The sequence below is a fragment of the Phasianus colchicus genome, chromosome 4 (assembly GCF_987193195.1).
Source record: "Phasianus colchicus chromosome 4, bPhaCol1.hap1.1, whole genome shotgun sequence".
Taxonomy (NCBI): Eukaryota; Metazoa; Chordata; class Aves; order Galliformes; family Phasianidae; genus Phasianus; species Phasianus colchicus.
The window spans coordinates 38,210,297-38,233,896 of record NC_143439.1 but is presented as its reverse complement, the minus strand read 5'-3'; the positions used below and the strand labels follow the sequence as shown (position 1 = coordinate 38,233,896).

General features: G+C 35.9%; 1 protein-coding gene across 1 annotated transcript in view; it reads left to right on the top strand.

Annotated features, from left to right (window-relative positions):
* ANK2 (ankyrin 2) overlaps positions 1–23,600 on the top strand; it is a 159,074-nt gene that overhangs the window by 99,341 nt on the left and 36,133 nt on the right. The window contains exons 25-34 of the mRNA XM_090139219.1: positions 3,398–3,500; positions 4,093–4,196; positions 7,714–7,755; positions 8,615–8,650; positions 15,908–16,132; positions 17,827–17,925; positions 19,107–19,261; positions 20,131–20,342; positions 21,006–21,210; positions 21,853–21,949. Coding sequence (XP_089995345.1) covers positions 3,398–3,500; positions 4,093–4,196; positions 7,714–7,755; positions 8,615–8,650; positions 15,908–16,132; positions 17,827–17,925; positions 19,107–19,261; positions 20,131–20,342; positions 21,006–21,210; positions 21,853–21,949 — 1,278 coding nt within the window. The remainder of the gene's footprint in view (positions 1–3,397; positions 3,501–4,092; positions 4,197–7,713; positions 7,756–8,614; positions 8,651–15,907; positions 16,133–17,826; positions 17,926–19,106; positions 19,262–20,130; positions 20,343–21,005; positions 21,211–21,852; positions 21,950–23,600) is intronic.

The window sequence follows — 23,600 nt, the reverse complement described above, 5'->3', positions numbered from 1 at the left end:
GCACCATGCCCAGGTAGGTATTACATAGCATGAAAACATGTCTCTCTATCCTTTCATGGCACTTGTCTCTCTTCATTCATTTTGAAGGCCTGCTGTGTGCTGGAATGTTAATCTTGAGAACCAAATGAATGATGTTGCTGGTGCAGATGGTTGTGGTCTCGAATGAGTATGATATGCATAGGTGAATACAGATACAAAAGTACTGTCAGTAGGACAGTAGAAAGGTCACAGTATGACATAGCTATTGTACCACAGAAACTCCCCTCAAGTAAGAATCAGGGAAGCTGCACAAGGTCTCAACAGCTGGAAATTTTCCTCTCATCATGCTGCTGGGAAAGTTAGCTGTTTTCATTTTCTACGTGAAAGAACAGTGGTAGAATAAAAAAAATAAAATAGAATGGGCTGTAAGTTGGATTCCCTTTTTGGATATGGAGGGCAAGAACCATTTCAGGCCATATGAGTTTATCAGTAGTTGAACATACTCTTTTTCAGTGTAGTGTCTTCCACCTTTTGTCCAAGATATCTATGAGGAAACTTTTCAGTCTATAATAGGTATTTTCAAGGCTGATTTATACTGTTTTTCAGTGACACCAGGTTATTTTCCCAGGTTTCTGAAGCACTATACACTTCCCACAGTGATAGACACACTCAGCTGGACTAGAGGTTTACTAGATCTGTCTAGGTGAACAAGTGGATGGGCAAGTAGTGCAGTGTGGTCTTCTAATTATCCAGACTAGAAAGTTTGCTAGAGTATACTGCTTTCCTTTTCTGGATACCATCTGGGGTTTATTCAGGCCTTAGGAGAGGTGAACGATACATGCCTGCACATACTTAAACACAGGCAAGGCATATGGTAAGAGCTTTGTAGGGTTGTTGGGTTTCACAGTTTACTTGCAGTGGCTGAGGAGAGTGCTACTGACTTCTCAAACTGGGACGGAGATGTACAAGCCAAATTTGAATCTGCACTTAGACATTAGTGTTGATTAGGAATCCACTTACAAGATTCCTGAAGAGCTATTACAGAAGTAAACAATTTTTTTTTGTCTGATGACACTACACGTCCTTAACTGGAATGACATTTCAGACAGTTTGTAGATCTCAGAATGACAGACTTCAAACAAACTACTGTTTGTTCTTCATTTAGGTGGTGCAACGCACAGAAGAGGGGCAGTGTTGTCTGAACACTACTTTTGAAATAAACAGTAGAAGTTAACAGTAGAAAATTAAAATTAATTTATTGCAGACCTCAGTCATATTTGTGCGTACCTTGTCTTTTGATAAAGTCCATACCCTCAGAAGTATTGGGTATTTACTGGGGGTAACATAGATGCACTATGTACTGGAAACGTACTATGTTGCTTGTAGTGGTAATAGTAGTAATGTCAAGCACTTGTAGGAGAACATGGACAAAATCACCATACAGATGATCAGTCAATTCTAGTACATATTTCCTCTCATTAATATTACACATTATATTAACTGAATGGCAGAGCCTACAGTTTGACTGGTGAACTTCTTTCCAGCATTGCATGGCACAGCAAAGCAGTTCTGAAAGTGTCAAGCATTGAAGTGGAAAAAGTCGAATGTTGGCAAATGGGGTCTGCTACTGGAGCTTATTTTCCACCCAAAGAACAAATGTTCATTGAAGTACTGTTATTATGAGTAAGCAGCATGTACTCTGCCTACCTAGTTCACACTAAAATGTTTAACCAAAATATCCTACTGTCAAGAGTCCCTTTCACATTGTTTTTTTCTGGAATGATTTTGTGCAGACAGGGTGAACTACTTGAAATCAAAGTAATTTTTGTTTCAATGAAATCAGAATTATATTCCAGAAATGCACAATCCCAGAAATATGCCAAATATCAGCCTTACCTGTCTTCTTTTACTTGTCTGGGGGAAAGACATTACATGACATGTAAAAGAGATTACTTGGTGATTTTATTTTTCTCAAGACTTCTCTAAGGCTGATCTTTGTGTAATGCTTATCTGTGTTTTCAGTATTGTATAGTCCATCTATTATGCTAAGTATGCCATTGGTATCTGCCAGTCATAATAGTGTCAATCATTCTACAGTGTTCAGTGTTACATATTTGTAATAAAAATAAGATTATAATTTTCTTTTAAAGAGGGATTAAAGAATTGTGTGTGGGGGGGAAGGGGAAGTGAAGTTAGCTATTATTCCAAAAGGCTGATTGGTCTGAACCAGATGGGAAAACCTGATTTCTGACATGATCTGCATTTAAGTACTTGAATGTCATCTCCACAGTGTAACTGAGACGTTGTTATTGCTAACAGATGAAAATTAATTATCCCTAAAAAAAATCTACTACATTTCAGAATAAATGCTCGCTGTTCTGATCCAGTGCATTAGTCATTATGAGTAGTACTCATGGATGTATAAGCCATGAAAAAAAGGCTACTTCCTTTGGTTTACATGTACTGTATTCACCAGAGTACAGAACAATATCACAAAGTGCACATACATCATCTAAAGGTGGTGAATCCACTCTTAAAAGTCACTTTTAGATGCTCCTGCTAGTGAATGCATATAGAGCACCAAGCTAGTGCTATTTGATAGCAGAAACCCCATTTACCTCAATATTTCCTTCTGTGGTGTGTTATTTGTCTTTTTGGCTTTTTGCTAGTGAATACTGCAGTTAAATTCTGAGCCAGAGCTTGGAAGCAGCTTATTTACTGCCTTGCATCCGTCATTGCTACAGCAACCAGTTTTCTGTAGAGCTGTATGTACTTAATGAGAAAACAGTGCTGACATTCAGATTGCCTCTCTAAAGATGCTGTTGGCATACAGAGGAAGAATTTTGTCTTACGCAGAAGCTTGTGGCTGGCCACAATTCACTTTGCTGTGTGTACCTTCCAGGGGACAATATCAAGCTTTACTCATTTAAAATTTTAATGGGGTTAGAGTAGATCATAACTAAGCTCTAGAAAGTGTCATTTCAGATTTTCTTTGGATTTAGTATTCTGTTTTTCTTGCAGATGTAGCAGGAGAGGAACTCTTCCAAAGAGCCTTACTTAAAAGGAATTTGAGTTTCTTATAATTAAGGAAATAATCATGCCACAAAGCCAAGTATAAAGCATTTGTGAATATAAAGTAAACTGTAAAAGTAAATCACCTAGATTAATCTCTAGGTTCTGCATTTGAAATGAATAAAAGTCAGTCCAAATGCTTTGTGGCCTTTAGTCAGAAAAATAGCTTAACAGATTTCTAAAGCTCTATTTTTTCCCCTCATGACTACTATAAACTCCCCCTGGAAGCTGCATCATATTGCTAATTGCACGCTTTTTTTCATTCTCCCACTTGATCTATCATCACACCTTTGCAACATCATCTGTACTGCTGATCTATTGCTATGGCATCCTACCAACCTACCAGCCTGCGATCCTTCAGTTCAGACAGGTCTCACACACTGAGCCATGCCTCCTATCTGAGGGACAGTGCCATGATTGACGACACTGTTGTAATCCCTAGCCAGCAGGTAAGCACGTTCTCTTAACTTCACATTTTGTTTGGGCAAATATGGAAATACACAAAAATTACTGTTTAAATTGTACAGAGAACACAAGTATGTGCTGCTTTATCTATTGTAATATAAATATCTTTAATTGCAGTTGATACTTAATGTCATATTATACTATGCAATAGTAAACTCTATTCCAAAATAAATGACTATGCTGTACTAATATAAGACAAAGACAATAATGTTCTCCATTTTACCATACTAATAGCCATTGGGCCCAAGAGTTGAGTGATCCGATGAACTCAAAGCCACTGTCCTCAAAGTTACTATCCTGAAGCATACCTTAAGTTAAAAAAAATGATTCAGGAAATGCCACTTCAATTAATCACAGTGTTTATTTCAGTGGGACAATTATTACTTTGGGCAAGCATTAAATTTTATAATAAGGGGTTTCTAATATCATTTTGCTACTATAGTTTGTTTACTTCTGAAAAGAATTCAAGCACTGTAGGTAGTACTATGCAAAATGCCTCTTCTAATTGTTTCATTGATTAATTGAGTTAATTGTAGTAAAAAAACAACAAACAACACATTTTTTTGGTTTACCAAGGTAACTACTCTGGCCAAAGAAGCAGAAAGGAATTCATATCGCTTAAGCTGGGGGCCTGAAAACTTGGACAATGTGGCTCTTTCTTCCAGCCCTATTCATTCAGGGTAAGTGTATCAATAAGCATTGTCTTAAAATTTAAAAAAAAAAAAAAAAAAAAAAAAAGAGAGAGAAAGAAAGAAAGGGAGAAAGAAACAATGCCTTCAATGGCAGTAGTTTTAACAGATTCTTAACTAAGAGTTGTTGTTTTAAAATCTCTAAGAGAAGTCAGTAAATTGTTACAGTCACTTAAGGTCTGGCAACCGTGAATACCAAGACTACCTATCCACTGAAATCACTGAAATCCAGTGAAATGGTGCAGGTTAGCTTTCTGTCAAGTTCCAGAGGAATAAGATAATTGTCACATACACATGTGCATCTCTGTGAGTTTTATGGGAAAAAGTCATTTTTAAAGTTAGTAATAACTGAAGCCACAGGGCTCATCGGTCTTGGTGGCAAAGTACTATCTGTGCTAATTAAGTATGTAAACACAAACTCTAGTGCTTGTCAGAATTATTAATTAAAAAAAAACAACAACAAAAAAAACATAGAGGACTTTAAATTACACAAAGTGTGTAATAGACAAGCACAATAAACATTACATGGCTTACGCATATTTGGTTACTGTATACGTATGTTCTCACAATTGACTTTCTCTAAGCATTTGCCTTTCAGCCAAAACCATTGAAATGTAGTGAGACAGGTCAAAATGTTGGCTCAGTCAAACTCTTACTAATAAAGCTTATCATGGTTGGCCTCAAAATCTGTGCATGCATTTAAGTTCTCTTGCTTACTGTGTTTGGAGTAATTTTATTTTTTACACTGAGTTTGATACTTGTGCCAAGAGATTTGATGAGACGTGCAGATGAGTTAGTTACAAACATGCAATACAAAAAATTTGTATTTCTGTGGAGCTGTGTAGTATGCAGAATGGCTGGACATGACAAAATGAAAGATTTTTTGTTAATCTCAAATTAGTTTGCAGTCCATATCTTTCAAAGATAATACTAGAGTCTCATCTGGAATGGCAAGCAGTTCTGGGCTAGAAGAGGAACAATAACTGAGAGTGCAAATTGACTGATCTATGGCATATATGAGGAGTTTGTTAGCTGGTTGTAGGATATTTGGATGTGGCCAGTGTTGTTTGGATATGCTTTTTGAGCTCTATAACTAACAAATGAAATGACTATGCTTAACTTGTAGAGTATACATGTTATTATCAATGCCAACATGTAAGCTTTAAAATTGGTTTTGTGTTTATTCTAACTCTAAATAGTTTACAGACTTTTTCCAAAGGACGTATTTCTTTTCAGTTACAGCAAGGTAGGTCTTCCTAGTGATTGCAGAGGATGAACTCTTTCTAGATGAGTAAAATTTATTTCGTGATAAAAAAAAAAATTAGTGGTTTAGATCTTTTTTGATGACAAGGATGCTGTTCTTAGGGTAAGAATATCTGATTTTAAGAGCAACAACTCTCTGCATCCTTCCATGCAACAGTGAAGTTCAACACCACACAAATTATGTTTTTTTTCATATATCTTCTGAATACTGTAATAAAGAAATCTACATTAAGAATTTCTCAGCCTTTGGAAAAGACTGTAGAAAACTTCATTTTTATCTCACTCAGATTTATCAAAATTATCATGTCAGATTTATTCAAAATACCAAAAACTGCTGGGGTGCATCTTTTATATAAATAGATTGCCTACTAGAGTTATGCTTGTAAGATCCCTTTTTAAAAGTGAAACTATTGTAGAAGTACGGTGTGCATGATTGTTGCATTCACTTAACTGTAATAAAGCAGATGTATTTGTCATCTATATTCCTTCCATCACCTACACACTTCTTTAGATACACAGTATTATTGCTAGGTTATTAGGAACGAGCAATATTGCTTATGTTTTGGATACTAGCACTGAAGTAGTGTATACCAGAAAAGAAACACTATATAAACATCGCTAATAGCTTTAAGCAAGAGTATGCCTTTGCTTTTGCTCAAGACACTGGAAATGTATTGAATGTAGACCACGTTTTTTATGAAGTAACACATCAGCAAAGTATTGGACAAAGCTTTATTTGACACAGATTCTTTGTTTTGTGTTCTCTGCAACCTGAGAGAAAATTTATATTATTCTCTCCTTGCACTACTTCAGTGGTAACTCCAAATTACTGAGTTCTTACCAACCTCCTATCGTGGAGAAGTGTTTCTGTGGATCACAGTGTAATGTATCCAATCAAAAAGATAAACTTAGAACAATTCTCTGGGTATGAAATTTCACAGGTGTGTGTTTCATTCTTTGCATAACTAACCAAAACTTCTCCTAGGTCTGATATTTTTGAAGGGGAAAAAGTTTCAAGTATCCATTTAAAACTTAAATGTAACTGTTCTTTCATTATGCTGATGAGTTCATCAGTATGACATGAAAGACAAAATCCTTGGTCAGAGTATTTGGCAGCTGTTTCAAAAACAATAAAACAGTTCTTTCATTAAATGTAACACTCTTGGTGCCCACTCATCTTATCTCAAGATAAACATCTCCTAGTCATTTTTACACAGTTAACCATTTCTGAATAGTTTAATACATTGGATTAAGGAAAATGTACAAATTTCTGCATTTAAACTTCCTTTTAGCAAATCAGATTTACTTCTAATAAAACTATCTGATTTTACAAATTCAGCAAAGGTAAGGATTTGTCTTCGTACCAGGAAGTCTGGATGCTGAATGTTCAATAACATAGTATTTTATCACTCCGCTGATAATAAAAGGAGTGTTATGCATAACTTCCTGCTGAAGCGTTATGGGAGACAGAACTAACACCTACATAAATGCAAATATGCTTCACAGTTTTAATCTGATACCCCACAGTATTCTACTGTGCGAGAGTGCATAATATTTTCATAAAGTTGGAAGGCAAGAAAAAATGCTGAACTGAATGGTTTCTTTTCACTTGCAGCATTTAGACATTTCTTGTCAATCAGTATGGTATTCTTAGGTCTCTATCACACACAGTAGCTAAGTGTGAATGGTAAAGATCAGACTGAGTGTAAGATTTTCAGGTATAAGTAACATGCAGAATTAAGTTGTTTTCATTCTTCAGTTCTGGTGATATGGTGAACAAAATCTCCCAGTTTAGTTCTGTAGATTAGATTCTAAGAATTTTCCTGGCTAATACATAAAGATACAGTAGATAAGAAGAAAGGCAGATCTGTCATGCTGTCAGAAATGTGGCAGTGGGAGTGAGGATCTTTGTGTTGATGTTGTGCTGATATTAGCTTGCTTCCATTTCCTGGAGCAAGATCCATAGTAGCACTGAAGGTTTCCAACTTTTAATTTGCTTGCAATAAAATGCCTATTTAATGAAAAATACTGCTTTTGTTTTCTTAATTTGATGAAGGAATTATTAATATATTTGACTAATAGGTGTTTCAAGTGTATCAGTATTTATATCTGACAAAATTAAATAGCTGGGCTATTATTAAATTTACCTTTCTGGAAGTTGTTTCTTCCATCAATAAAAAAGGGAGAAGGACAAGGGAGTTGGGTAGCTGGTACTGTGATAAATAATGTGAATTATCATTCTTAGCTGTCTGTCTGCAAAAAAGGAGACTGGATCCTTACTAACAAGGTAATCAAAATATATTTTGAGTGTTGTATTTTGAATCCATAATATTGTTTCCCCAATATGACATTCATTTCCCAGAAATAGTTATGGAAACAGGACCTGGCAGCTACCAGCTGATAGTCATTTCTAAAATCTGAAAACGTAAATGATTTCAAATTGTATTCTAGCCTTATTCAGAAAGTCACAATAAGGTAAAAGAGGGGGTGTATTTCATTAACATAAAATCTATTTCTGTCAATGGGAAGAAAATACAATGGAGATAGAGGTAATAACAAGCAACATCAGAATACTAACTGACCTTATGACACATTTCTGAGAGCCTAAACCAATCAAACTGAAAGTTAAAAATTTGTCATCCTGTAGTGGAGAACAAAAGGAGGACAATAAACATGTTGAAAAGGAACAATAGAATATATAGGTAGGGAATTTAAAGAATAGAAAATCATGGTTTCTTGTGTTATCAGAAACACTGTCTAAAATAGTCTAGACACATACTTTTGATATATCGTGGTCCAAATTTAAATGTTTACAGAAACCACTTGTAGTCTGTTTCTGAAAGATTTACTCAGATTCTAACTTTACATTTTATGTATCTGACTTCCAGTATATAGAAAAAGCAGAGCATTCTAGCTTTACTGCTGTTGTAGTAGTAATCACTTGTAACCAAGGATGTTTATGTAGACTTACTTTTCATACCTCCTCCTACTTTCTCACCTGTAATGAATATGCATATAGTGTATATATTCATGTGTTTAATTTAAAATGTTTCATTTTTCCAGTATTTCAGTATTTTATTTAACTCATTTACTTTTCCTTTTCTTTTCTTTACTTTCTTGATGTTAAACCATCTATTCTGTTGCAGATGCTCTTCTCCATGTCTTGATCATGACAACAGCAGGTGAACTTCTGCATAATTTCTTTCTTTAATATGTTGCACCTCCCATCTGCCATATTTATCCTTCTCTCTTACCTCACTTCAGGCTGCTTTAGTGTTTTGATAGTGCACATTAGCCAAGAGAAAAAAAAACCCGCTCTGTCAATAACAGTTACGCAGCATACACTTTCTCCCATCTGCTGTTATGTCCTATATGAGAAAATGCTGGGCACATTGCAGGTCTGCTGCAAACAGACCTTGTCAAACTTCCTATATATTTCTAATTTGTTTTAACCCTTGATTTAATTAACAGTAAATCTTCTTTATCAGTGATCTGGATGGATATTGTTAAAAGAAAGAAAAAAAAAAAAACAGCACAAAAAATGCAGCACAAACCACTGTAAATAGGTTTAGTATCAAATTTCATTTCACAAAGTGGGCTTTTTCTCTGCACTGTATAAAGAATGTTGCAGAATCACTTCCTAGGCCATATCTTCCAAGTGATGCCTCCCTGTTGAAACTAGTAGAATAACAGTGCTGCATTTGAAAGAGATGAAATTGGACTCCATATTTTTAATTTTTCATACCAAGTGCATTTTCTGTATTAAGCATTTTCTGTATTAAGCAGTGATTTTATCACTGACACGTCACTTCCTGCACAGAGACCTTTCCCATTATGTTCACTTAGCAAACGAGTTGTTTACTGACAGAAAATTTCATCTCCTTTAACATAATCATGGAAAAAGTATAAAATTTCAAAAATATTCAGCTGTGCAAAATTAAGTGGCTAAATAAAACCCCAAACTACAGAACCATATTTTTAGGTGATGACACTCAATCTCTCCAGAGCTGACAAATGCAGCAGAGCGAATATTATCATGAGTTATACTTCTAATGGATTCTTGTGTAGAATCATGTTTTTTGTCCTCCTCAAATGTGTATTTTGCCTTATTTACTCATGGCATAGCTGCAGCCTGATCAAAAGCACACTGAGGTGGTTGATTAACTTGCTGTTGACTTCAGTGGGAGCTGGAGCAAGGCCTTTTCTCTTAATTTCAGTTCTGTGGGTTTCCTTCTCCAGCTGAACACTTTACAATGGCTGAAGCACCCTGATTGTCTGTTTCTGCTTCTTCTCACTGCGACTTACACTGAATGCTGCTATCTCCTTGTTTCCCATTTTTTTAACTAAAATTAAGATAACATACGCGTAAAAGTTCTTAAATGTGTCTACAATGGATGTGCTCTACTTGTAGCTTTTTGACTGTTATCTTGCTACCTGATGAGAGCATGTATGCCTGCTTAGCTAGTTTAAAGGATAATCATATCTGAACTGAGCATATGAAAGTGGTATATTGAGTTTCCTATTCTGATTTTGTGTATTAGAAGAACTGCTGCCTGTTCTACTGTTCTAGAAAGATACTTCATGTTGCTAGATTTGCATGGCTCTTCAAATGATTCTGCAGAGTGAAAAGTGTGTTGAGTGCTGCCAACACGCTTGCATTTACAGCTACCTAGAAGCGTGACTCTTCTGTAAAGCTGTTTACATAAGTGGTTCTTTAAAAACCACACAGTATCTGTCTTCTTTCTCCCCCTAGTGTTGATATATCCATCTTTTGTTTGTAATCCTGCTACCTTTTAAATGAGCATAGATACAAAATAAGATTGCATTAATTCCATATGAATAAAAATGGGAGAGGAAATAATGACATGGGATGAGATGTAAAATACAAAAATTATCACAGTAATTTTTGTCTGTATGAGGTGGATAGATCGAATGCATAGATTGTGTTTTATTCAGATGGAGCCATCAGAAAACTCACTGATGTTTGCTTTGCTATAGAAGGCTTGAAAGATATAGGGAGCTTTTCCATATGTCCTTAACTAGCAGTATGACATAGCCATGTTGCTTGACATATGCCAGATGTATTTGCCAGGTTTAGTTGCTTTAGAATTAAAGGGAATTAAATGGTCTATATCATTCATTAGTAGGTATAGCTAAATTAGAGGTGAATGGGTAATGCTTGATTAACTGCTAACCATGTGTTTAACAGAAGCATGTGTAGCATCACCTGCAGTCTATAACTTATTTCTAGAAGAGAATTGCTTTTGTTATTATTTTTCAAATCCTGATTTTTCCTTCATTCTCTTTAAAAGAGAGGAGGCAATATTTTCCCCAAAGGTAATTTGTTTCACTGATTTGGCTATAAAAAGCCCTAATAATTTCACAGCCACCTCACAGGAAAGCTCAGTATCGGTCCCGTTTGCAAGACTGCATAAATATCAGTGTCACATGTTTGTACCATGCATCATTTCTAACTCAACCTTTAAAACTGTCAGAAATGAAAACTTTGAGTAAGTCTGTCTTGACTTCAAGTTCTGACAAAGCTTGTGTCATTTTTGCCTTGTTCTGACACACAGATTTTAACTTCTTTCACTTTAACCCTTAATTGGCTTTGATTTTGAATCATCACTTAGTTAAAATCCATTTTTTACAATGAGTTGTCAAGATAATTCAAAGTTAATGCTTAAGAGGGATGCCTCCCCAGTATCTAGCTGTCATGGGAAAGATATTTAAAATGTGTTCTAAAGTAGACTTTTTCTGATGAAGGTTACATGACAATTTGTTCTATGGCTTGATCAATCAGTTCATTGATTTTGGCTGCCTTTGAAATGACTCACAGGGACGTTTTCAACTGCCCAAATGTTTTTTTGCTATTTATATTGTTTTCCATCTGCTCTGTTTTACCTCATTTCTCCTTAACTGTATTAATCCCTGCTAACGTTTTCCTTCCTCTATTGTGTCATTTTAAGCCCTTCTGAAAATTGTAGCTATTGTATTTCTGTGGAGTTCCTGTAAGTTGTTGTTGATATCATTTTATCTTCTCTTTAATTTTTAAAACTACAATAGATTATCGTAGAAGTATATTTTTGCCTAATTTTTCTCAGAATGCCACTTTTCCTCTCCTTTTCTGGTGAAAATCTGTAAGAGCTTTCTGATGCCCTTTAATCCTATTAACATTTTTTCTTTCTTTTATTTGTATTTTTCTCTTGAGCTCTTCACAGCCATTTGCGTTTCATTTTAAACACCCCTCTGATCTTCATTTTTGTGCATAGATACTTCTTCTTTCTGCAGTTGGGCGATGGAGTAAAGTTTCGTGCTTAGTCCAAAATAATTTTTTTTGCAATGTCCAGCTCACGTGGCCAGAAGTAATATCTACGGTGTTAGGGTTTTTCATACTCCAGTACTATTTATGATTTTCTTTTTGACCTTGGGAATTTACAATGAAAAAGTACCACAAATTCCAGTGGTAGCTTAATATCTGCCAATGTTCCTGCTGGTTTTGTTTCTTCTTTTGAGTAGAATCTCTTCCTACCTTAGTCTTGCCGCTTTACTTCTGGTAGAAGAAACATTAGGGAGAGAAGAAATAGTGAGGAGGGAGCAAATAATTAATCTGAATATTAATATTCCTTTATATTAGTCATACATTTTTTTCCCACTTTCATGTGTGTTTCAGAAAGTGTGTTTTATTAATATCATCCACAGTTTTGTATGTATTACTTTGATATTGACATACACAGTCCCTCAAAACAAAGATTTTTCTAGTCCTGGAACAATAACATCACAGTCCTAATGCCTTTCTATAGGGCAAGTAAACGAAAAAGGATGCTGCTATGATTCAGAAAATACTTTGTTATAAATTATTTTCTTGACTCTATTGCATATAAATATCCAAACCAATGTGGATTGTGCTAATTTAAAAGGTTAAAATAAATTTGACTAAATAGGTAAAAAAAAAAAAAAAAAAAAGAGTTCAGCAAAAACTTAAGAAACAAACAGGGTAGAATGGAAAAAAATATATATATAATTCCACATTCTTGTCAGCTCTAGAAATCCTACGTCTGTATGCTGTCTTTTCAGACTCTTAAGATGTGGCTTGTTGAACTGGGAACTTCTTCCCCTTTGCTTTCTTTCTTTTGTACTGTGTTAATGCTATCTCTTCCTAGTTCCCCAAAATCAGTTTGCCTCAAATTTCACAGTAATGAATAGCTGCTTTTTGTGTACTAGCCCTTGTGTATTTTTTGTATGATAATTGGCACCATTCCTTCTCTGCTGTCTTCACACTTGGTTGTGTTTGCCTGAATTTGCTATGTACCCAGAAGCCACAGAACCCTTCAGAAATCTCCCATTTCATCTGGGGGTCTGTTTCAGAGATACAGCACAAATATATTTTTTCTATATACTGTGATGAACATTCCACGTTTGCTAGATTTCATCTTGTTATTTGCTAAATATGTTAGATATTCTATATGATAGAAACAGCTGTTTTTATAGGAAATAATAATAGCTGACATGTTCTCCTCATCGTTGTTATCTTTGTGTCCACCTTTCAGAGACCTTTGCCCGTTCTTCCACTCTTTGAGGTGCTAGTTGCTTTCAATGGCAGATAACTGAGAGACCTTGCTCTGACGTGCTTTGGCTGCCAGACAAATTCACTAAACTTAAACTGAAAGAAATAGTTGCAACTTTAAATAAAGCTTGAACACACACAGCTATCACTTTACGTCTCAAGCATGTACTAAAGAGAAATACCACGTTTGATTTTTAGTTGGTCTGTGTTAGATTCTGAGTATTGCAGCTGTGGGAACACAGGGTTATTACTGGAGGGGGGAATGAAATACCAGACTCTTACAGATGTTTGAATTCAAAGACTACTCCTGCTCCAACTTTTATGTTGGTTATACACTACATAGGGCAGTTATCTGGATTGTGTTATAGGTGCTTTGTCTTTAAGTAAGTCTGAGTGGTATAGAGGAAAAAAAACATTGTATACTATAAGGAACAGAAGCCATTACTATGGTCGGAAGTCAGATTATTAGATTATTAGCTTTGGACCCTCCCCTTTTGTGTGTATGTATTCTTCTAGCAGCGAGCAGTGTTTTTGGCATTGCTGAGCCACAGAAAGATAAGCTGAGGTGGATATAAGACAGAGAGGTGAACTAGCGCTGGTATTTTCAGTGATGAACAGAAAAGGAAGATGATCCTGTTAAAGTATGCCATCTTGAGTATTATGTCAATAATGACTAATAAATGAATCACAAACATTGTATTCATGACAGCTTACACAATCAAAAATGTGAATGCTTGTTTAATTCAGTAAGTGTACTCATCAGCTTCTGGTAATTATGGGGGTAGTATTTCTGTTGCTCATAGTATTAGTACCGAAATGTGAAACTCTTCTTCCAGAACTCAGTGTTATTAACTACCTCTAAAGCACCCATTATAATAGAGAATTAGACCGATTCTCTCAAACATAATTCAAAACACTTTGATGACACCACTTCATACAGTTAAAGGAAAATTGCAATGCAAACCGCAGAGCATTGTAGCAACAATTGAGCATTTAGTATCTGTTAAGCTCTTCTTTCATCTATGCTTTAAAATGTATGAAGTATGTATTTTGTGCAGGAAGCTCCCATTTTTTCTAAATTAATCCCCAGAGAATCAAAGCCATAAAATGTTTTCATTTTCTTTCTTTTCCCCCTTGTTAAAACCACAGAAACACCAACCTCTAAGGAATGAGATAATGGTTGTACTACCCAGACTTTTACACTTAACAAAACCTAGAGGTATATGAATGGCAGTAGAATAGGAGACTGCATGTGTGAGAAAGACTGGCATCCATGGTGCATGGTGTGCTTCTGACTGACACTTGTGGCTCCTTCCCATCATCCATTTTTCTGACTTGCACGGTGTGTTGAGTGTTGTGTTTTTACAGCATGTGGAATTACTTGTAGCTGTATGGATATTGAACGAATGCAATGTTTGTTGCACAGAATGGTCAAGGGGACAGTGGGAAAAATACTGTATTTGTTACTCACACTATAAGGGCTCTTCTCTATTGCAGGTCCTTCAGTAGCATTTCTGCGACTCCCCCTGTGGTGATTCTATTTTAGTGGCTAGAAGTAGGCCTGATATTGTTCTATCTCATCTACTCTAATTTTCACTTCCAGCAACCTGACATTCCCATTCTGCATCAGGCATGATTCCAAGTCATAAGCCAGTAAAAAAAAAAATTGAAGTAATTCTATACTTTTCCCAGGAATTTCCCTAATCTTTGTAGCACATCTTTCAAAATCTACCTGTTGATTATATATACAACTACAGAAAGTTCAGCCAGTAAGAAATTCCACAACATGTTTTTATCTTTTTTAAAAAAAAGATATAAGAATTTATCTTCTGCTACTGCCTGTAGCTATAAGCTTTCCACTGGGACATAGTATTGCTGTGCAAAGTAGCACAAAAAGACAAAAATCCATAAGTAAAACTCCTATATAATACCTGGTAGCCATTGTCAGCTCAACAAAACCCAAATTTGTCTACAAGCGATAATGATATGCTGTCAGTCCATCCCAACTCCTGTTTGAAATTCTTTCTTTAATGGCATGGAGGATTATTTCTTTAATAAATCAAGGATTTTTATTGGTTCTACATCTTATCCACCATTACTTTTTCGTAATTTATTTCTAATTTCCTAACATATATATATTTTTAATAGTATAAATACCACAGGGTAAGGAAAAAAAATGAGGTCTCTAAACCTAGTGTTAAACAGTCACTTTTTTTTGTAGTGCTTTCTCCTACCTTAAAACGTATCTTTCAACAATCTTATTATGAAGGGAAAAGTTCTTTTCTATAAGAGAGTAATATTAAAGAAAGAGGGAGTTTTTGACATAAATCGGTGATAGCTTCAGTGATTTATTAAGAACTGTGTCCACACATTCTAGGATGAAATTTGATTTTTTTTTAAATCGGAGAATTTAATCTGAAAATCATTCAGAACTTGCTTTAATAAATAAAATAAATTATTTTAAGATATACTAGTTTTGTAAAATACTTACAAGAATGCCAATTTTGCATTATAGATGCTCACATGTACACAGTAGTGATATTTGTGATTACCTTTTTCCAGTATATATATATACATGTGTGTGCACTCCAACACCCCCAAAGCTCACACACATCTATTAGTGACTGCTGGTACTTCTACCAACAACAGCAATGTAATGTAAGACTGTTTCTGTGAAGAACTCTTAGATGGTAGTTGTCAGTTTAAGTAATAAATGATCTTAGCATGCTTTAGTGCTTCACATTGGAGAAAGGCTTTTTCTAATCATGTGTTCCTAGAGAGAGAGCTGTATTTGTATTTGTTACATATGTGAAACATAACCAAAGGGATTTTGATATGCTTTTGTATCTAATAATTTTTCCTGCTTTTTCAGCTTCCTCGTTAGTTTCATGGTGGATGCTCGTGGGGGTGCCATGAGAGGCTGCAGACATAATGGATTGAGAATTATTATTCCTCCACGGAAATGCACTGCTCCAACACGAGTGACTTGCCGCTTGGTGAAACGTCACAGACTGGCCACCATGCCTCCCATGGTGGAAGGGGAAGGCTTGGCCAGCCGTCTGATTGAAGTGGGACCATCTGGGGCCCAGTTTCTTGGGTAAGGGGTGCCATGTGGCCTAAAGGAAAAAGTTGGGTATGTTTTCATCTGTTTGCAAGTTGCACTGAAATGGTTCCTCTTTCAAGATTTGAACAGAAAAAGTTGATTGTGATATATGCTAACAGACTGCTTGTGTGAAATGCAAATCTTCAGTTAGTTTTCAATTCACAAAGTTTTTTAAGCCTTTTCCTTTGCAAACTGATTTTTTAACCTCTTGCGCTAAGGTTGAAGTGCTTTCCTGGATTTAATTATTACTAAGTAAGTGTTGTAATATTATAGTGGGAAGATCCCTTTGCAGCCAGAAAAGGCTGTTCATACTATATTTAAATATGTTCACACTAACAAATAAATAATCTGCCTATTAGGTGTGAATAGCACAGCACTGATGTAAAGCCTGCTTCAAATACAACACAGGTTACAGCTGCATATCTGAGATGCTTGTGTTGTGTTATCAGAAGTTTGAGCTATCAGGGAAGCATGGTACCTTTGATTTTTCTAGGGTTGAAATTTCTAAATTAAGCAGTAGGACAACCTCATTATTCTAGGTCATTTATTTTGTCCTATGCTGCAAAAACCATAGAAAGATCAGATTTGTGTCTGCTGCAAAACTTGTTTTAGCAATTTTCAGCTGAAAGCAGCAATTATCCATATTTTTTTTTTTTTAATTTGTTTTACTAAATATTCTCCATATCAGTTGTGGCATCCAAGAGTGGATGACTGAAGGAATGGAACCCCTTCTATTACAGTAAAAAACCACCTTGTTCAGAAATTGAAAAAAAAGTGATACTATAAACTGCAATAGTTTAAATTCTTCAAAATAAATCAGTTGCTTTAAATGCTGTTGTAATAGGCAGCTATCAGAGCCACTATCATTGTTAATGATTTTTCTGAAATATTGAGAGTAAGCAGAGAAAAAAAGTTGATGAGTAGTTTTTAACTGCCCGCTGCTTTTATACGTAGTGTGAATGAAGAACAGACCCAAGCCATGTTTTGACCACTTCACTGCTACTCTAATCTGATAAGAAAGCAAAAGCAGTTCTGGAGCACCTGAGAATTTAATATGAAGACCAAGCCAGCCATTTCTTTTGACAGCTAGGATATCTGTTAATATCACAAATAAACAAGCGTGCTAATGAGATGCTTTGTACCCCTTACTTGTTTCGCTCTTTGGTCATTTTTTTAAGAGAAGCAGAACAAAATCTAAAGAGCAGAAGAAATATTGTGCTGTTGCATTCAGTCTTCCCACACATAAAACAACCTTGAGAATCTCTCCTACTTTCTTTTTAATGTTTCTTCTATCTAACGAGAATGTCTCATCTGAAAGACTGGGGTACAGGGTGTTATTCTTTCTCAGAGCTTTCCCTGAAAGCATTTTCGTATGTGTTGTACTGACAGTGAGATCAGAAAATGACTGTACTGATTGCAGATGTGCATTGTAAGGTACAACTCCTGTTCCCATTGAGTTCACTGGCAAAATTCCCATTGTTTTCTTGGAACAAGAAGAAGTCCTAAACTAATTAAACACATTTTTCTGATTTTGATCACCAAATTGGCATCTCTAGGATGGAACCTTATTCAGTGTACAGCCTAATTCCACTCTGTGGATCAGACAGTGGCACTGGCATTCTGGCAAAAAAAAAATACATAAAGTTTATTTATGTTCTTTCTTTCACTGCTGCTTTGGATGTACTCAGTAAACTTCATCTACCTACGGCTCCTCCCCCACTTAATGAGGGAGAAAGCTTGGTCAGCCGAATCCTTCAGCTGGGGCCTCCTGGGACCAAATTCCTTGGGTAGGAGAGACTTGAAACAAATTGATGGATGCTGACCTCCCCATTCTTCTTCTCCTTCTGCAATATGATTTTTTTTGTGTGTGTCATTGTGCACATGATATTATCCCTTTCTATGATTTGAAATTTTGTATACCCAACCCTTAGTGGACCATTTTCAACCCTTGTGGTATGTGATTTTGTTTTAGTGGTATGTTTGTATCTTTTTCTTAAAGCACTGTGGCCTTCATTTTTGTTTTGGCATGAGATCTTCCTAGTTATGTGCTTGATGTCTGTAGCAAAGCAACCTGGATTGTGACCAAGAAAAAGAATCTACTGTAAATTTAAGATTTTTTTGTCAAGTACTAAGGAGTAAGATACATGTTAGATACCACCAGTATAATAGAACAGATGATATTTGCTGTGTATATGATAACCTGTGTGGATACTCCAATTAGAGAACTGTATATACAAATATATTTATATTTTCTCTCTTATTTTCAAGAGTATGTATTTTTATGTGCTTATAAATATATTGTATGTACATATATGTGTGCATATTTACTTGTATACATATATATATGCACACATATATTGATACCTAAATTGACATCTGCTTGTAAGACAAGGCAAATTCTTATCTCCTATTCATAAATAGAAACCTAGATTATCTTCTCAGACATCCTTTCTCTGTCTCAGAATGCAAATCCAGAATAAATTCATTGAAACGTATAGAACAATTAAAGCAAAATTGGCACAGGACACAGTTGCCCACTGATTGCAATGAAGTTATTCTGATTTGCACTACTATAAGTGAGATCAGAATTTGTCCCACTATTGATATGCATTACAGTAGATTCTCTTTGAAATGAAGTTGCACAGGTTAACCCAGACAGTAGTGACAATTAAAATGAGGATGAGTTTTGAATGAATTTGCAAAACAATTCTCAAATTTCTCTTTAAGCCAAATACCATTCACACTGTGGAAAGAGGTGAATGCACTTTTGAATCTGTCCTTCAGCATTTACTGGGTCCCTGTGAAAATCTAATGTGTGTTAGTGATGTACTAGTTTAGCATTATGCAAAAGTAGTCCAGAGAATGGGTAGAATTCCAGGTCACTTTGTAGCAGACTGAATAGAGTTGCTGTTAATCCTGTTTCTTCCTCTCTCCCGTGTGCATTTAATGCGCTGTGTTGCTGTGCCAGGCCTGTGATTGTGGAGATTCCCCATTTTGCTGCTCTGCGTGGGAAAGAGAGAGAACTGGTAATCCTGCGCAGTGAGAACGGGGACAGCTGGAAGGAACATTTCTGTGAATACACTGAGGATGAACTAAATGAAATCTTGAATGGGATGGATGAAGGTATCCAGTGCGATGCTTTTTTTTTTTTTTTTTTTTTCTCTCCTGTATTACTACATCTGTAACCAGGGACAATAACATTTCACCATCTTTTCTGTTTTGCACCTCGTGTTTAGTCTACTCTGAGAACTTCTGACATACTCTCCAGATACTTTACTGTAGTCACACTGAAGTACAATCCTTTTAGAATACTGCTAGCACAAGCACTGCTTTTCTTGCATAGTGTACTGAAGTAGACTGAGTCTACTCATCGTGAAGTTGAAAATAGATGTTAAAGTTATGTATCTTCCTGCTTCTTTTCACAGTTTTAAACAAAAAGCTCTCATATCTTTCCAAAACAAGGCAATTATCATATTAATCCTTTCCAAGCAGCTACAAGTGTGGGAGGAACTGTCAGTCATGGGTACTCGTTTACTGAGAGAACAGAATGGACTTGGGTTGTCTAGGACCTGCAGATCCTAGAATTGATATTAATTTTGATGGATTTTTTTTTAATAAAAATGAGCTAACTTGCATATGTAAAGATGAACGTATACTCTGATACTTCTTTGATTTAGAATTCTGTGTCTTTACTGCAAGTCCAATCTTTAGTATAATATTAAGTGGAAAAGGCCTCGGACCAGTCCTCCCCTTAGCTTCTTTACCTGCTAATTTGGGGCAAGCTATCAACATGTTATGAGTTTTAAGCTTCCTTCAGTTAGTTATTGAATGTGTGTATTCCTCTTTTGATTTCTCTGTTCTAGCTGAGCTTAAAATGTTGAGATGTGTTTCATTTTACTTCTGTAAGTAGTAGTTAAACTGTGACAAGCTGGGATTTTCTGTATTGCTTCTATGAAAATCTTGTTTTCTGACCATCTTCTCTTTTGTGTCAGTGCTTGACACACCAGAAGAGCTTGAGAAGAAACGTATCTGCCGCATCATCACTCGTGATTTCCCTCAGTACTTTGCAGTGGTGTCCCGAATCAAACAGGACAGCAACCTTATTGGACCTGAGGGAGGTGTGCTGAGCAGCACTGTTGTACCACAAGTGCAGGCAGTCTTCCCAGAAGGAGCTTTAACCAAACGAATTCGTGTTGGCCTCCAGGTACAATGAAATAATTAGAAGGATATAATGTTGGGTTTTTTTCAGACTGTAAAGTCACCTTTATACAGCTTATTGTGTTGTACATTGCTGCCTACAATGTGCTTACTAAAATTCATTGCTAAAATCAAAGTAAGTTATAAAGGTTTGGGTATCTTAGTTATGCAGATTCTTGTCTTTTAGCCATCTATATGATCTCAGAAGAAACACCAAGTTGTTCACTACTGAAAGGGGAAGTGGTTCCCACTCCCCCCCACTTACATCCTTGCTTCTTGCCGAAGCTGTTGAATGGATCCACCATTTACCTTGGTCAGGCTACTGTGATTGTTGAAATCTTCTGTAAAAAGCTGAAACTAAAACAGTTTAAAGTTTGTCCTCAGGAGAAAACAAAACAAAACAACCTAGCAGCAGGGTTATATTTTACTATAAGTTAAATACATTAAATTGGTACTGATGAGAGCACTAGGAAAGGCAGTAGGAACAGGAGTGAGGCATGAGAAATTGTTGAATAGAGGACTCCATTTCTCTCTGACAGTCAGTTGTCAGCCTGCAGGAAAACTGTGCCATCTAATGGAACAGCTGTAACATTTCTAGCAATATACAGATCCAGTTCCTCACATACTCTGTTTTCAAGTTAGTATTCTTACTGTTTTTTGCTTTGAAAAGGCTCAACCTATGCATACTGAACTTATAAAGAAGATTTTGGGCAACAAGGCTACCTTCAGTCCTATAGTCACACTGGAGCCCAGGAGGAGGAAGTTCCACAAACCCATCACGATGACAATTCCTGTCCCCAAGGCCTCCAGTGATGGGATCATGAATGGTTATGGAGGTGACACACCCACTCTAAGGTTACTATGCAGCATAACAGGTAGGTTGAAAATTCTAAGGTTTCTCTTCTCATGTGCTTCCTGAAATTTTAAGTCATCATGGGGTAAATATATTAAACTGATTATACACATGGAAAGCTTTGTGAAAGCTTGACTGAGATGAGAGGCTGTAAAAGTACACTACTTCCTAATCAATTAATTTATAGTAGAAATACAATTTGTTGTTTGGGCTAATGAGAGATGTTACAGAATTGTACAGTTTGGGGTTGGGGTGTTTGCATTTCTCACACACTTTCTGTTTCCTGAGTACCAACAAAGCTCTGCCTAGCGCAGTATGTGTGGAACAGACATAATGTGGCAGGGTCCTTCAGAGGAAAAATATTAGGGTCAAACACATCAAGTTTACTATAACTTTGAAGTGATTAATGCCATCTGTAGTTTCATTCAAAAGGGAGTAATTAGCTGCATTGCATTTATTCTGTTTAAAAGTTATCATCAGACATCTTTGTCAATTTCCAAACTGACTTCAAAGATGATCCCAGTGTTTTAAGATGCATTACACGCTAAGATGTGCTAGTGAGTCATTCCAGAGCAGAGGTGTTAATTAGCTTGCTACACCTTTGTAGCAAGAAGGTTGGAGACTTGCTTGTTTTTCGTTCTTTTAAAAATCATTCTCATTTCAGGAGGAACCACCCCTGCCCAATGGGAAGACATCACTGGAACAACACCACTGACATTTGTTAATGAATGTGTTTCCTTCACAACAAATGTGTCTGCTAGGTAACTATAAAAACAAGATTTACAGTGTTACTTTAAAGTGCATGTCCTTTTTCCTCTGTATTTTGTTTTAGTATTTCCTTTAAACAATTTCAGTTAGTATAGTTGAAGGTGCGTGGATATTTTGACTGTGCCCTGCATGAACTGACCGGTTATTCTAGAAGCTGTGAGAGCAATATTGTCTGTCAGCAATACAGTCCGTACAAGCTGGAAGAAATTAATGAGTATGTCATTCTCATCTCAGTCAGCACCTGCCATCGTCCCAGAAATGAATTAATGACATGCTCTTTTTTTCTAAAATAGTAATCTGAGGGACAGGTCAATTTTCAGATAACCAGAAAAATCTAGTTTTGTTTTGATTCTCTCTTCTCCCTCAGATGCAGAAACGTGAAAATTTTCATGGAAATGAAAATGCCTTATTTGGGAAGCTCATTATACACCTTATAAAAGATGCTCAGCATATCCAACAAATGAGAAATCAAGCAGAAAGCCCCGTAGGTGTACCAAACTGTGATCATGAAGATTCTCTTCCAACCATCTGTTCTTGTAGCGAGATTCAACTGCTGGCTTTCTGGTAGCTGGCAAACAGAATTTCATTGTTTTTATTTTAAAAGAGTATATTAGTTTTTACTGTGTCTATGATTTTTACCAAAAAATCTCTATGACAGAGAATATATTTGGAGACCTGGAAAGTTTTAAATTTAGGGTTTGTAATCTTGCAAACTGTTAAAAAAAATCTTAGATAACTTTGAAAGTATGAGTAGGCCTATGAAAAGCAATTAATTTCCCTCAGTGTAAACATTCAGTGGGCACAGCAGTTACTACTATTAGATGATTTAATTAGATATATAATATTCAACATTAAAATGAATTGAGCTCCTGCAATCCAATCTACAGTGTAACTGTAACAGTAGGAGAAATGAAGTTTTATTTTTTCTAGACTTTCCAATTCAGAACTTTCTTCCCATTAAGTTCAGTGCTTTGCTTATCTACATTTCCTGCGCTTCTTTCCCGTTAAGCATTTTTTCTTTAATAATTACAACCACAACAGGGAGACCTTAAACTGTTTTAGCTGTCATCTGCTATCATCTGCAGTGTTCTAAAGGGAGAAATTAAAGATGAACTTAAGATCCAGATCTGGGGACTGAGAGTTCAAAATCTCTAAAACTGTGAAGTCCCAAGCAGATTGCACATGAAATACAGCCAGAACAAGGGTGACAATTTATAGAACTACAGTTCATAGTTCAGAACTACAGTTCAACTACAGAGACCCTAGTAGTAGGTGTTTTCTAATCTCACTGATGGCATTATAATTGATTACTATCGCAGTGTTAGGTACCCTGAGTCTAATTGAAAAATTTCAATGAGTTTCGCATCTACTTTGTTATCTAGATGCATGTTCAATAGTATTTAACCCAAATGTGATTCTAAATGCTGTTAAAGATAGAGAAGAAACTAGATTTTTCATGTATTTACAGTCAGAGAATTACCCTCTTTGCTGAAGGACAAGTTAACTTGAATTTCTTGACTTATGCCCTTGTCTAAAAGTGCATCTACCCTTTTTTTTTTTTTTTAGCCTTGTGCCCTGCTGTGAACCAGCTGGTGCCCAACTTTTTGCCAGTTATGATAATGTGTCTATGTCTAATTAAATCAA